General features: G+C 34.1%; 1 protein-coding gene across 1 annotated transcript in view; it reads left to right on the plus strand.

Moving 5' to 3' along the window:
• The window catches only part of LOC132722710 (uncharacterized), a 136,736-nt gene that overhangs the window by 111,630 nt on the left and 11,751 nt on the right, over positions 1-13,355 (plus strand). Inside the window, 14 exon segments of the mRNA XM_060707239.1 lie at positions 24-236; positions 496-825; positions 1,138-1,368; positions 1,858-2,031; positions 2,914-3,084; positions 3,393-3,968; positions 4,438-5,567; positions 6,291-6,599; positions 7,069-7,317; positions 7,748-7,981; positions 8,738-8,908; positions 9,507-9,662; positions 12,166-12,351; positions 12,697-12,783. Coding sequence (XP_060563222.1) covers positions 24-236; positions 496-825; positions 1,138-1,368; positions 1,858-2,031; positions 2,914-3,084; positions 3,393-3,968; positions 4,438-5,567; positions 6,291-6,599; positions 7,069-7,317; positions 7,748-7,981; positions 8,738-8,908; positions 9,507-9,662; positions 12,166-12,351; positions 12,697-12,783 — 4,217 coding nt within the window.

Consider the following 13,355-nt stretch of genomic DNA (forward strand, 5'->3'; position numbering starts at 1 on the left):
TTGGTTTATATGAAATATTTTAGGTAAATCCTCCAGCGTGGCGGAGACAGACAAGGCCACTGGTCTTCTTAAAGCTCGCACTGGTTCAAACATGTTACTAGCAGACGGCAGCACCCAGCAGGTACCGGAACACAACTTCATACACCCACAGACCGGTCATGTCCTACCTATACAAGGAAATGTGGCTTTTGACCCGATTAAGTCTCGCCTTGTCTTTGTGGTTGATTCAGCTACAGGTATTTTTTTTTTATTTATCATTTAGTTCATTTTTTTGTTTATTTTTTTATCATCATAACTTTGTTTTGATAGTTTTGTTCAAAATGTGATTAATTATAATTTTGAGTTGGAAGCTTTGTTCCTAATGATTAGCCAACATCTTCCTTCCTGTGTCCGTGCACTGTTAAACCAAACAATACTAAAAAGCAAAACAAAAACAAATTATGTGAGATGCTTTTGCTGACCGTTCATTTATATCTTGTCAAAATTATATTCCAGGAGAAGCCCCACATTCTGATACACCATACATTCCATTTGTACCATACCCAACAAGAGATGGCCGTCCAATTAAAACTAAGCTCCGCCCAATGCAGCATGGCAGTGACCTTCGTTACGGAGCGCCCATGTCAGATCCTGAGACCAGCTTACATGTGCCGATACTAGCCGTTACATTACACCCAGAAACACAGGCTGTTCTACCTGTTGGCGGAACCCATATCGATATAGTTACAGGATTGCAAACACCCATTGAAATCGGCTCATTGATGGTTGACCCGAACTCCGGTTCACCCGTTCCAGTACTATCAGTGACACTTGACCCGGAGTCAGGTAAATGTATAGTTTCTCTCATAACTTTAATCTTGTTAAATTTTAGTGTATAATTTTATAAAATTTATAAAAAAAAATTATTTTTTTTAAATATTGTAAATAAAGAACATTTTTTGAGAATTACACAATGAAGTCTTTTTTTTTTAGATATTTTGATTTAAGAACTTTTTTTTTTTAAAAGTGCTCAAAGAAGCATCTTGGGTTGCTTTTACCAGTAATACGTTTTTTTTGTGCAATTTTAGTACATGTTGAATAAACATTTTCCAACATCAGAATTGATTGTATCTAATATGTAGTTGTATCCATATACAGGTGAAGTAGTACCAGTTGGCGGAATCAATCCTAACAACACACCTATACTACCCGGAGAAACATTTGTGGAACCACTCAGCCGTAAACACGTTCGCGTGCACGGTGGTCATTTGACAGTGACACATGTCGAGCCATCTGCCGGTGGTTACCAAGCATTATTGAACTCAAACGTGCTGGCGTGTGAAGCAAGGGTTACTGATGCTGTCAGGGTGTACTTGGAAGCTCTTGCTGGTAAGTTATTTTAACTTGTCTGTTTCTTGAAAAAAAAATGTCTAGCTAATATGATGTGTCGTCAACTGATCATTGTCATCATCTTGCAAAAACTTTCATATATTCAATCATTTGAAGACCGCCTCCGTGGTCGAGGGGTTAGAGTCGATGACTTCTAATCCAGTTACCTCTCTGGCGTAGGTTCGATCCCCGGGAGATGCTTTGGTAGTTTAAAGCGGAGGAAGGTAGTCTAGTACTGGTGTAACTCTCCAGGAACGATGGTTAGGAAACTACCCGCCTATATGACTGAAATACTGTTGAAAAGGGCGTAAAATGAAACAAACAAACAAACAATCATTTGAAACTTGTTGCTATAGTTTTTTTGTTTTTTTCACATATAATTTGCATTGGTTTGCAGCCTGGCCTGGTTCTATACTAGTGACAAGTTGTTGTTTACATTCAAATTGTTTAAGATTATTAAAGCTCTAATTTTACGTATTTTGTGCGCAGCTTGCCGAGGCAGTGATGTGAATGTTCACCAGGAGGAAGCCAATCTTGATAAAGCCATTAAGGAGCTCGAACACGCAAGGGAACTGATGAAGGTACACCTCATTCGTACACAACAGGATATCAAGAGAAGGCAAGAGAGAGCCAGTATCCTAGCAACCACTGGCGGTTCTCCAGGTATGTTGTGTTTATTATACAACAAGGTCTGTTAAGTGGTGTAATGTGATGCTGATAGAAGTAAAATAACTCCAGATATTTGCTAATGATAATGAACATTTAGAAAGTGGTTTAAAGTTGAGAGAAATTTTTTTAAAAGAATATTTAAGGCTTCTAGCATAAATTACCACTTAACTATCTATTTGCTGGCTTTGAGTGAAGCTTTTCAATTGTTTTTTGGGTTTTTTTTGTTTTGTTTTTTACAATTTGAATAATTATTTTGAAAAACAGAGTGAGCAAATGATATGAAATTATACACACAAGTTATTGGTCTAGAGCTACATCCAATGGTACATTAATCTTAAGGGGAATCCACTGAGGTTTAAAAGCCTAAAAACATAACATTTGATATTCTTACATAATTGAGGTGGGGCACTTTAAACAGAAATATATGCAAAGATAGTAAAGAAATATACTTTGAAATAAATTGAAAGTCGTATTTCTATGCTTTTTTTAGCCCAATTGAGTGAAAAGCATTTAAACGCTTCTCATTTTGGGTCATTTTTTTTACAATTTGAATAATTATTCTGGAAAAGGAAGTGCTTGAATGATATGAAATTTTGCATAAAGATTAGTGGTCTAAACCTACATCAAATGGTACATTTATCTGGACAATTTTTGTCAGTCCCATCCTGTCAAAAAACCTCAGTAGAGTCCCTTTAAGATATTTTCATGTGTTAAGAGATAAAATATTTAAGATATGTGTAACAAAATGAAAAAAAAAAAACGCTCAATTAGTAACTTAGTGATAACAAATGTATTTTTGGTCATATTTACATATGTAATTACAACAAGTGGCTTTACTCTTGAGACTTTTCTGTAATCTTTTTCAATCATTATTAGGAATGTACGAGTTCAACAAATCTGGACAAATGCTGCCAATATTGGTTGGCACAACAATGCCAGACAGGGCCGGTTCCGGGATGGAGGTACCTATTCTTGGAGCTGAGAGACACGCACAGTCAGGCAAGACAATACCACTTGGTGGAACGATGGAAGATCCAGAAGGAGCTGGTAAGTGTCTTTTAGGAATACAATGTATTCTGTTTTAGCTCTGTGGAAAATATAAGGACTTACAAGTTTCAGTGTAAAACTATATGCTTGCTCTTCCATCATCGTTTGATTTAAAACAGTGAAAATCAAGAAGACTTTCCACCTTGGCAGGGGTTAAGTTTGCCCTTTTAGATATGTAATTCTGTATCAGTTTTATACCCCTATATGAGTTTCTTGAGTTTGATAGATCTTCGATGTTTTTCCACAAAAAATGTATAATTCAGTAAGGATTGGATAACTAAATGACTGTTGTTTGTTTATTATTACAGGTCTTGTGCCTATCAACATCGGAAAGAAAGCAATTGATGCCATATCTGGTGAACTCAGTCCCGTTATTGGTGTAAGACTGAATCCTGAGAATGATACCGTTGTGCCTATAACCTTGTCTTCTGGCGGTCATCGTAAACCCACGGCCCCTGCAGGTGCTCTTGCGATGTTGGAGGAAGAGATTGTGACACGACGCAATTACTGGAAGTCGCAACGCAAGAGGGAAGAAGAGCTTACAAGAGGCGAACACAAACTGGCTGTCATGTTGCTTCAGGACGTAGACAGTGTAACAGTCAAGTCAGTTTCTAAGGCGTTGGAAGATATTGATATGGGAGCTAACCAGCTACAAGAGTCGAGCAAAGCAGAAGTGCAGAGACGTGGTGCCGCCCATCATGAATACAGTAATAGTTTGCCTCCAGAGGTCATTGCAGTGCTGGAGGATTGCGATGCGAAAGAATGTGAGATGGAAGAAGCCCATGTTGCAACACACGTCAAATTTGCAGATGCTGTTAGAAAGTTCTTCTCTAAACTTCAGCAAGAAGAGAAGAAGTTCAAGGAGAAGATGGATCAGATTCAAGGTAATTTATCAAGAATTAAAACAGTTTAATTTTTTTCTGATGTATCTAAAGAAATTTTATGATCATTAGATACACTGTTAACAAATCTGGAAAAGGGGAGTTTCCTTGAGAGCATAGTAAATAAAGAAAAAAGTTGACAATTTCAGACAAGGATTTTTAGTCTTGTTTTTGTATAGGCTGTCCATGAAAGAAAAAGTAATGTGCAACATCTCTCGGTCCCCCTAGCACTGACTTAAGTTGTATACAATATTAAATACTACATGTACAGGATCCAGTATGGGATCTGTATGGTCTTTTCCCTGAATTTCAAGGATATCAAAAGTTGATAGCCTCAAATATTTTAGTGCATTTCGATGATTGAAAGATGATGTTTTAGATAGTCAACAAAAAGCTATATTTTATATCAAATAAAAATGAAAAAGATAAATTCATGGATTGTTTCTTTTATATTTGTGTTTGTATTTTATAGGTTCTGGTAATGCTGATGCAGAAAACACTCAAGTACAGCGCTACCGTCAATCCAAAAACCGTCTCCTCGCAGAGCTTAAAGGCCATATTGTTACACATGTAGAACATTTAGATCATGCACACTCTGGGGTAGAATATGCGAGACAGAGGTCAGAATTGTGTTGCCAGGAAGCAAAGGTTGTCCTTAACCATAGTGCATTGCTCGCCGGAGATTACGATTGTCAACTTAGCGGTGTTTATGGTGACGCTACTAGTGCCGAGAATGAAAAGGAATCTGAATTAGTTCCTTTGATCAAACAATTAATTGCAATGCTTGAATCAGGAGGTCCATTCTATTTGTCAACAGAATTATTGGAGATGATCAAGAACGCTGCTGGCGGCGGGAATGTTCATAATGTCAATAATTACAATATTGAAAATCAAGGCGGACAATCTAAGTTCTCATCTGATTCAACAACAGGAGGTTCAAGTGATAAAGACAAGAAACGTGAAAAGGATACTGCTGGTAAGGATTCAAAGAAAGGAAAGGCCACTCTTGTAAAAGCATCGAAAGAAAAGAAGGACAAGAAAGACAATAAAACAAAAGGTGATAAAGCAGCAACAGTTCCTGATCCAGGTGAAGCGTGGAAGGACTTGTTAAGAAAATTGTTTGAAAAACAAGCTTACGAAGCTGCTAAACTTGAAAATGATCTGAAATCAGATGAAATGACTTCGATGCAAGACACACTGGAGGAATTTGAAAAGAAGAAACGGAATATGATGTATGAAGCCAAGGAAGATCTTAGACAGAAACTTGAAAAGGTTCAAAGCGAGAAAGAACGAGACAGAATCATGTCAGATTATGCTATGAACCTGCAAAAGGTGAACGATGCTTTCGACAAACAGAAACAACTGCAGCTAGAAGGTCTGAGAAAGAAACTGTTGGAGAATAGACGAAATAGACGAAAGGAGTTGTACCGCAAACACTGTGCTGAGGCCGAGTCACAAGGGGTTGGTATAGAATCTGTACCTGATGTTCAGATGCCAAGCTATGACGAGCTTATGAGAGACTTGCTGAGATTACAGGAAAGTCAGGAGAGATCTTTAGCTGAAATCCAGATTGAAGGTGAAAGAGCTAGAGATGAAGTCCAGGTATGAAAACATTCTGATTTAAAAATAATTTTTAACCTTGATAATGTACAGTAACACTATGTTAGTATTAAAGTAATGCTGGATAGTGTAAGCTGATTAATTAAGTAAAAGAATTTTGATCCCTAGTAATTAAGTCTGAAATGTCACAGATTTAAGTGCGAAACATAAAAATAGAAAAGAATGAATGAGTTGTACATTTCAGTCATGCTACATACTAATTATTGGTACATTTTGTTTAACTCCTTCCTGCTATTGGCAACTAATGTGATCTGTGAAGACCAGGATCAGCGGGCTTATTTGTGCCTTTTGATCATGGTCTGCACTGTTTGCTATTTGGTCACTACATACTTTGAAATTTTCCCTAAAAATGATAAATGGTTTTGTCCAGATTGAAAGATAGACAATTCCATTTAAGATATTTAGTGTGTAAAGGGTTAATATAGTCTGTTGATAAAGATAATCTAGATGTGTAGCAATATTGAAAATCTAAGATCTCTTTGGTTGAATGAGTCATATCTCTTACTTTAAATCATTTGCCTGTGACTGCTATATTGGATTTGAATCCCTCCAGAGAGTACAAGTTCTTTGATCTTCAGTGTGAAAAAAGCTACATGTCCAGCTAATTTACTGTTACTAAGGCATTAAAGGTCATAAACTAAAGTGTAGTTACAACCTAAAACATAAGAGATAGGTATTTCTATAATACATTGAACATTTTTTCAGGTACCCGAGATCGACCGTGAATTTGAGAAAAAGATCAACGCGCTAGATGTTGAAGATGAAATTAAAAAGGAGATGATCCGCCAAGCTCGGGAACGTAACCTTGCTCTACAAGATCAAATCGAGAGAATGAAGGATGCGTTACGTCGAAGAAAAGACAGAAAGAAACCAGCTAAATTGATGGAAGAAGAAAGAAATGGCATGTCGGCAGAAGAGCAGCAGAGATTACTCGAAGCGAGAGAAATTCAGAGTGAGGCTGATCGTGAACGTGAGGATAAAGCGTTATTGGAGGCGAGAAAGCTCCTTGAAAAGGTAATTTTGATTTTTGAGACTTGATACTTTAATTTCGTTATGTGTTTGAATGTGTCTCATACAAATACAAGATACTTCTTTTGTGAATTTTTTTTTAAAGCAGCACACCACAAGAGTTTAAGCTGATTTTTTTTGAAAACATAAAAATATTTCAACTCTTTTGGCATGCGCCTTTTACCATAAATATATTTTTCTAAAGTTTGATTTTTGATGATTAATTTCCTCATATGAAGACTTGTCACTTTAACACTTGATCAGCTGAATTAATAATTTCTTTATTTGGAACAGAACAGATGGCAGCATAAAGTTTTTTAGTACCACTGAAGAAATATTCAAGATGGTTCGAATCATTACTTGTTGAATTTTGTCGCTATCATGCACATGTTAAGATTTTAATTTTAAAAAATATATTTCTCAATATTCATTTTCCAAGTTGTAAGACATGTTCAATCTATTTGATAATTTGCAGGAACTACAACGGTTGGCACAAGAACAAGCCCTTCGTGATGCGTTACGTAATAAGAGCGATGAAGAAAAAGACAAAATACTCGCCCAATACCAAGCAGAGATGGACAAACTAATGAGCCGACAGGACGAAACAAGACAAGCTCAGAAAGACAAGATAGTCGGTAAACTGGCTGCTAGAAAACGTGTCCGAGAAGAATTAGAGAAAGAACAAGCGGTTGCTAGGGAGCTTGATAGAATTACAAAGAGACATGTAAGTATTCTATAAGCTTTTTGCTAACATTCCAGCAAAATAGAAAATTATTCGAATGACAACATATTTCCTTAAGGATGTGAAGGAAGCGAAAAAGATGGCAATAAATTTTTCTGTTAGATCTATTTTCTTTATTTGATATATTATCTTTTGCTGTATATTGGTTGACAGGTTGCTGTAATCTTACAGAATTGTTATACTTCAGACAGATTTATTTTGTACAAATTATCCTTATGAAGAACCAGATTATCTAGATCCTAATTAAGATATTGTCCATATTAATCAAGTATTGACAAGTAGTTTTATTTGTATTCTTACTTTTATATCAGGTTGCTGTAATGTAAAAACAGTTGATAATCAAAACAATTGTCACTCAGATCTCTTTGTTTCATTTAATAAATCAATATACAATGTGATCATAATTTGACAGGTTGCCCAGGGTGACAGTGATGCAGCAGACGTCATTATGGACATAAACGAGAAGGTAAATGGTGAAGAATTAACGCCCGAGCAGCAGAAACTTCTCGAGAAGCAGACGCAGGAAGCTGAAGCATTAGAAGGGAGACAACTTGACGAGCAAAGAGAGATGAATCAACATCTTAATGAAGAAATGGCCACTGAAGAAATGGCGATCGAGACCCAGATTCAACAACAGAAGAGATTGGTGCGTATTTTAAAGTGAACTCTCAGTATTTCATTTTCATTAGAGTTGTGAAGTTCACTACGTGATTTTTACCAAGTATTACCATCCATTGCTATATTAAGAAAGGAGATTTGGGTGTCATATAATATGACTCACTAGTTTAGAGACCGAGTGATTAACTATCAAGCATCTGACATAGGCTGCATGATATAATAAGGCAGTGCACAAAATGTTAATATTTCCACTCTCATGATTTTAAAGCATTAGAGACAAGAATTGTGTATAGGATGGCAATGGAACAAAATGTGAATCTTTTCACTCTCATGATTTTAAAGAAGTAGAAGTAAAATGTCAGTTTATCCACCTTTGTATATGAAGTGATATGACATGATTCATTTCCTCTCTTGACACTTTATATATATTTTTATATTTACATGCACTCGAAGCTTACTCTTTGTTCTGTAAAGTTTTCCCGTTGTGACTGAGGGGTTGCCTTTAAGGGTTGAGTTGCAACTACTGTTTATCCCTCTTTGGTCGTAAGAGGCAGGTAAATGGGTTTGAATTACTGGAGTCTATGAATGTCAAAGCTCCAGCAGGTGAGGTGGTTTTGACCCCTGATGTTGCTTAAAGTTTGTAACACCTGAGGTTTGCCAAAATCTTCTTTCCTGTCTCGGCCCCATTATGACCTGAACTGTGTTGGTATGCTGGAAAAAACAAACAAAACGAACAAAATCTGTAAAGATTAGTAAGACTATATTTTTGTATTGTTTGTTTCAGGCTGTAGCAGAGCAGAAGAATAAATTTGATCGTGACATGTTGTTGAACCGACAGAACATGTCAGAGGACGAGTACAAGCGTCTGCTCGCAGAACATCAACGTGAAATGGAAGCTTTAACTGCTAATCTTGATCAGGAGAAGGATAGGCAGAAGAGGTCAATTAAAGACAGGGTATGCGTAAATTTTGATCATTTTCTATTCATTTCATGATATACATGACAGCACCATAATATTATCCTGTTACTGTAAAACTGTTTCAACCAGTTATTTGTCATATTAAAACATATATCTAACCGTACAGTAAAATCTCGACAAAACAACACCCTTTTGGAGACATGAATTTTGGTTGTTACTTGGATGTGTTGCTCAAGAGAGTTTAAATTTATGATGAAATAGAGAAAAATAAAATCCCTTAAGAAAGCCCAACACAGCAGAAATTGTGAACATGTTGCAGGCTTGGTTTGATTGAGCCTGTTCATGAACGGTATTGATAATTGCAAGCTACCTTCCATGCTCCCCTAGCACTGGCTTAAGCAGAATGATAATATGTTGTAAAGAGGTGGAAGGTTATTGTTTGGCAGGTGGCTTCTTTGCAGAGGTTGCACTTTACTAGTATATCATAAATACACACTAAAAGTGAACTTCTTCAAATGACAAAAAAAATACACGTAGTACATCTCTGTTAAACAAAGATGTTTTTTTGTTTGTTTATTCAATTTTGACTTATAGTTGAATACTTTTAAGAAATTAATCTAATTAATGTTGACAGATTCTTGAAAGACGTAAGAAACGTGATGCTCAGCTCGAGGAGAAACATCGTCTCGAAATGGAGGAGGAAATGACACGTCAACAACAAGAACGTGACAAACTTAATGATGAAATTGCACGAAAGGTGGAAAATAATGAGCTGAAAAAGAATGTGCAGGTAATTGTTTACATAAATGTTGACATTATTGATTACATAACCTTTTGCATACCAGTAATAGTTTATGTAATCATTTCCATCTTTCCTATAATTGTTTAATTTGATAGTAAATTTTATCATTGTTTGAAATTTTGACCAAAAAAAAAAAAGGATGCATATGGTTCTCATATTATTAGATGAATATAAAATATTTATAGAAAATCTGAACAAAAAATAAAAAAGTACAGTTATATTTTGGGATATGAGATATAAAAAATGAAATTTGTAGACACAAATTTTGTTGGAGTCTTTTTATGGGTGTTATTGAATTAAATATCTTAATAGTTTATGTTTTACTGAATTTATTACCATAATTATGGTATCTATGTCAATTTTATATGGTGATATTGAATTTATTATGATAAGGTTTTTATATCAATTTTATATGATTGAATTTATTACCATAATTAGGGTTTTATGTCAATTTTATATGATGTGATTGAATTTATTACCATAAATAGGTTTTATGTCAATATCATATTATGTAATTGAATTTATTAGCATAATTAGGCTTTTATGTCTATTTTATATGGTGCAATTACCATTATTAGGGTTTTATGTCAATTTTTCAATTTTTTTGTGTGTGATTTAATTGAATTTATTACCACAATTGTGTTTTTATGTCAATTTTATGTGATGTAATTGAATATATTACCATAAATATTAAATTGATTATGTATATACTATAGAATTTATAATGTTGACTTTATTACATTATTTGCAATGAATTTAACTTGTGGGAATGGATGATTAAATTGTATATTGTTAATAAAAAAGGAATTAAAGCGTTACAAAGTCAGGAAACTTATACAGGTAAACTGTAACCATGGTGATATGAATATGTTTAAACACTGTTTGTAATTGTCTTCATTTAAAAGCATGTTTTGCAGAGACTATGTTTTTATTTTCAGGATTTTTTTTTTTTTGGTTTTAATAAAAAAATTTGACACAGATTTTGTAAAGCATGGGATTTTCTTGATTTGATATAAAAGCATCTTGTTATAATGCTTTTCTAATTTCAAGATATGATGGGTTTATAAAATATTCCAAAATGGGGGAAGAAGGGTGGAAAATTGGGAAGGAAGGGAGGGTGGTGTGTAACAGCTTACCATACTTATAGTGAAATATATAAAATGTGCATGCTTTGTGAATTCACTAAGTACATTGAATAAGAAGTTGTGTGTCAGTCTTAATGTTCTTGGGGGGTTATTTCAAAAGTTTTCTTGAAGTACATGGCTAAGAGTTTATGGTGAAAAGTCAGTTTTGCCTTTATATAGATAAGACAAAACAGAATCTGCATATGTAAAATTAGAGATCTCTAATTTAAGAAAAATTAATCTTAATTTGACTTGTGGGTTGTAGTGAGAGGGGGGGGGTTGGAGTCGGTAAGCATGAGGGAGGGGTCAATTCTATGTATGGGTAATTAGTTACAACAGAAATGAATACCTAGGTCTTTTTCTTAATAAACATTTCCTAAATCAAGGAATAAATTTATTTTTTGATGATAATGAGTTTTTAAAATCATATTAAAATTTGTTTGGTCAATGATATAGCCACAATAATATGACTGTTAAATGTTGATATGTATGTTTGTGTTTAGTTATAACAGTCAGACCAACAAAATTTATATGGATGCTAATTTGCATGGGTTTTATTTGTTCAAATATTCTAAAAAAACAAACATCACTAATTTAAAATCAGTATGTAAAAGATAAATCAGTAATGTAAAATTATCTTGATATAAAAATGCATGGTGTAGATTAATGTATGTGTGTGTGTTTTTGTTTAATAAGGTCTAGAAAGTTATAACTTATATAATTATAGGAAGTGTAAACATTCTAGTGATACTATACTGGTAAATTATGGAAAGGTTAATTAATACAAATTTGTATATGAAAAAATGTAGTATATTTAATAAATAAGTTCTGTAAACAGATTCAAAATCTGATATTTTTTAAGTAGCCTAAAAATCAATTCTGTTATATAAAGATAATAAATATACAGCTACAAAATTAATGTTTGTCTTTTTGAACAGTACAGGCATTTATATAATAAAATGTTAAAAAGGTTTGCAGCACACAGTAAAATGTTTGGTCAACCCGTAGGCATGCGGGGGATGACTGGATAGTGCATGAGTAATAATTAGCCAATATCGTGCTTGATTTCGGAGAGTTAAATAGAAAATTATTTTGGAAAAAAGATTAATTATACATATGTATAATTTATGATACATGTTTAGGATGGCTTGATTGTGGTACTATATTTGTAACCAAGTCAAGCCATTATCGTACTTTTAATCTAGAAAAATCATACAATGTAATAAATAATAAGATTATGATATAGTTCAAGAAACGTTGGTTATTTTTATATGTAGAATGACTATAGTGTATTCAGGTAATGTAGGATAAATCATTATCATACTTTTCATGCAGGAAGTTAAAATAAGATTATTTATAAATTTAAGGGTATAAATGGGGAGAAGGCCGAGAATCTGATCTACACGGTATTACGACAACGCCATCTCAAGGAGGCTATACATTTAGAAGATCAACTTGCCCGGGAGATGGCCGCAGCGAAGAGACGCGCAAAGGCTGAGGTAGAACAGAGCCGTCAAAAAGAGCGGGAAATGTTGTTACAGGCATTTGAACAGGTGCGTAAGATGTTGTTTTATATTGCAGCTTTTTTTAATGATGATATATATGAGAATAGTAAAGCACCTTGTACTACTGAAAGCTGTTGTTTTAAATCATAATAAAATTCTGAGAGCTGTTACATGTACAAATTAGAAGAAGACTTGATTTCACCATATGACCTTAATGGGGTTGGTGCACCGTAAAACCGAACAAAACAAAAAACAGACTTGATTTAGTAAATTGCCTGATATTCATGACCTCAATATATTATGAAGCATTAAAATTTTACCAATTTACCATTGCTTTTTTTGGTATGAAAAGAGTGAGTATTTAATTGTATCGCTGGTTATTTTTTTAAACAGGAAATGATGGACCTTGTAGCAAACTCTAAGGGAATGAGTGATGAGGAACTGGCTGCTAGAAAACAAGATCTGAAGAGAGAGCAAAAGGTAAATTCTAGAAGTTCTGTGTCAAAATTTTGATTTCTAATCTACAATTTATGATAGAGAGTTATTGCATCTTTTTTCTTCCATAAACATCTTCAGCTGGAGTATGCATTTAAGACCTTAGCCAGGGGATTTAATAAGTCAAAGTGCTTCTGCAGATGTTAATGCACAAAAATTTGTTCATTAGCTCTGTTCTTTCATGAAAGTATGTCTAGATTGGTAATTTTGTTTTTCATTTTCTGTATTGGTCTAAAGAAACCATTGCCTGTGCCATGCTTTCCACATACTAGTGTATGTCATTTGACAGTTATGGTTTGATATTTAAGCAACTAGGCTGGGCCCTTGCATTTAGATGTTTTTACATTGCGCGCCGAATCATGCTTAATAATAATAAAAAAAATAACAATGGCATAAAGTCACAAGAATCTGTCTATTAATGCATGTTTTCTTTTCTGTTATTGTATACTTTAATGTGCAGATTTTATGCAAAAAAATTATTTGATAGAGAAAAAAAATTTCTACTAAGAATGTAAATTTTTTGAAAATCTAAATCCATTATCTCAAATTTAGGATAT

The sequence above is a fragment of the Ruditapes philippinarum genome, unplaced genomic scaffold (genome assembly GCF_026571515.1).
Source record: "Ruditapes philippinarum isolate M1 unplaced genomic scaffold, ASM2657151v2 ctg3472_1_1_1_1, whole genome shotgun sequence".
NCBI lineage: Eukaryota > Metazoa > Mollusca > Bivalvia > Venerida > Veneridae > Ruditapes > Ruditapes philippinarum.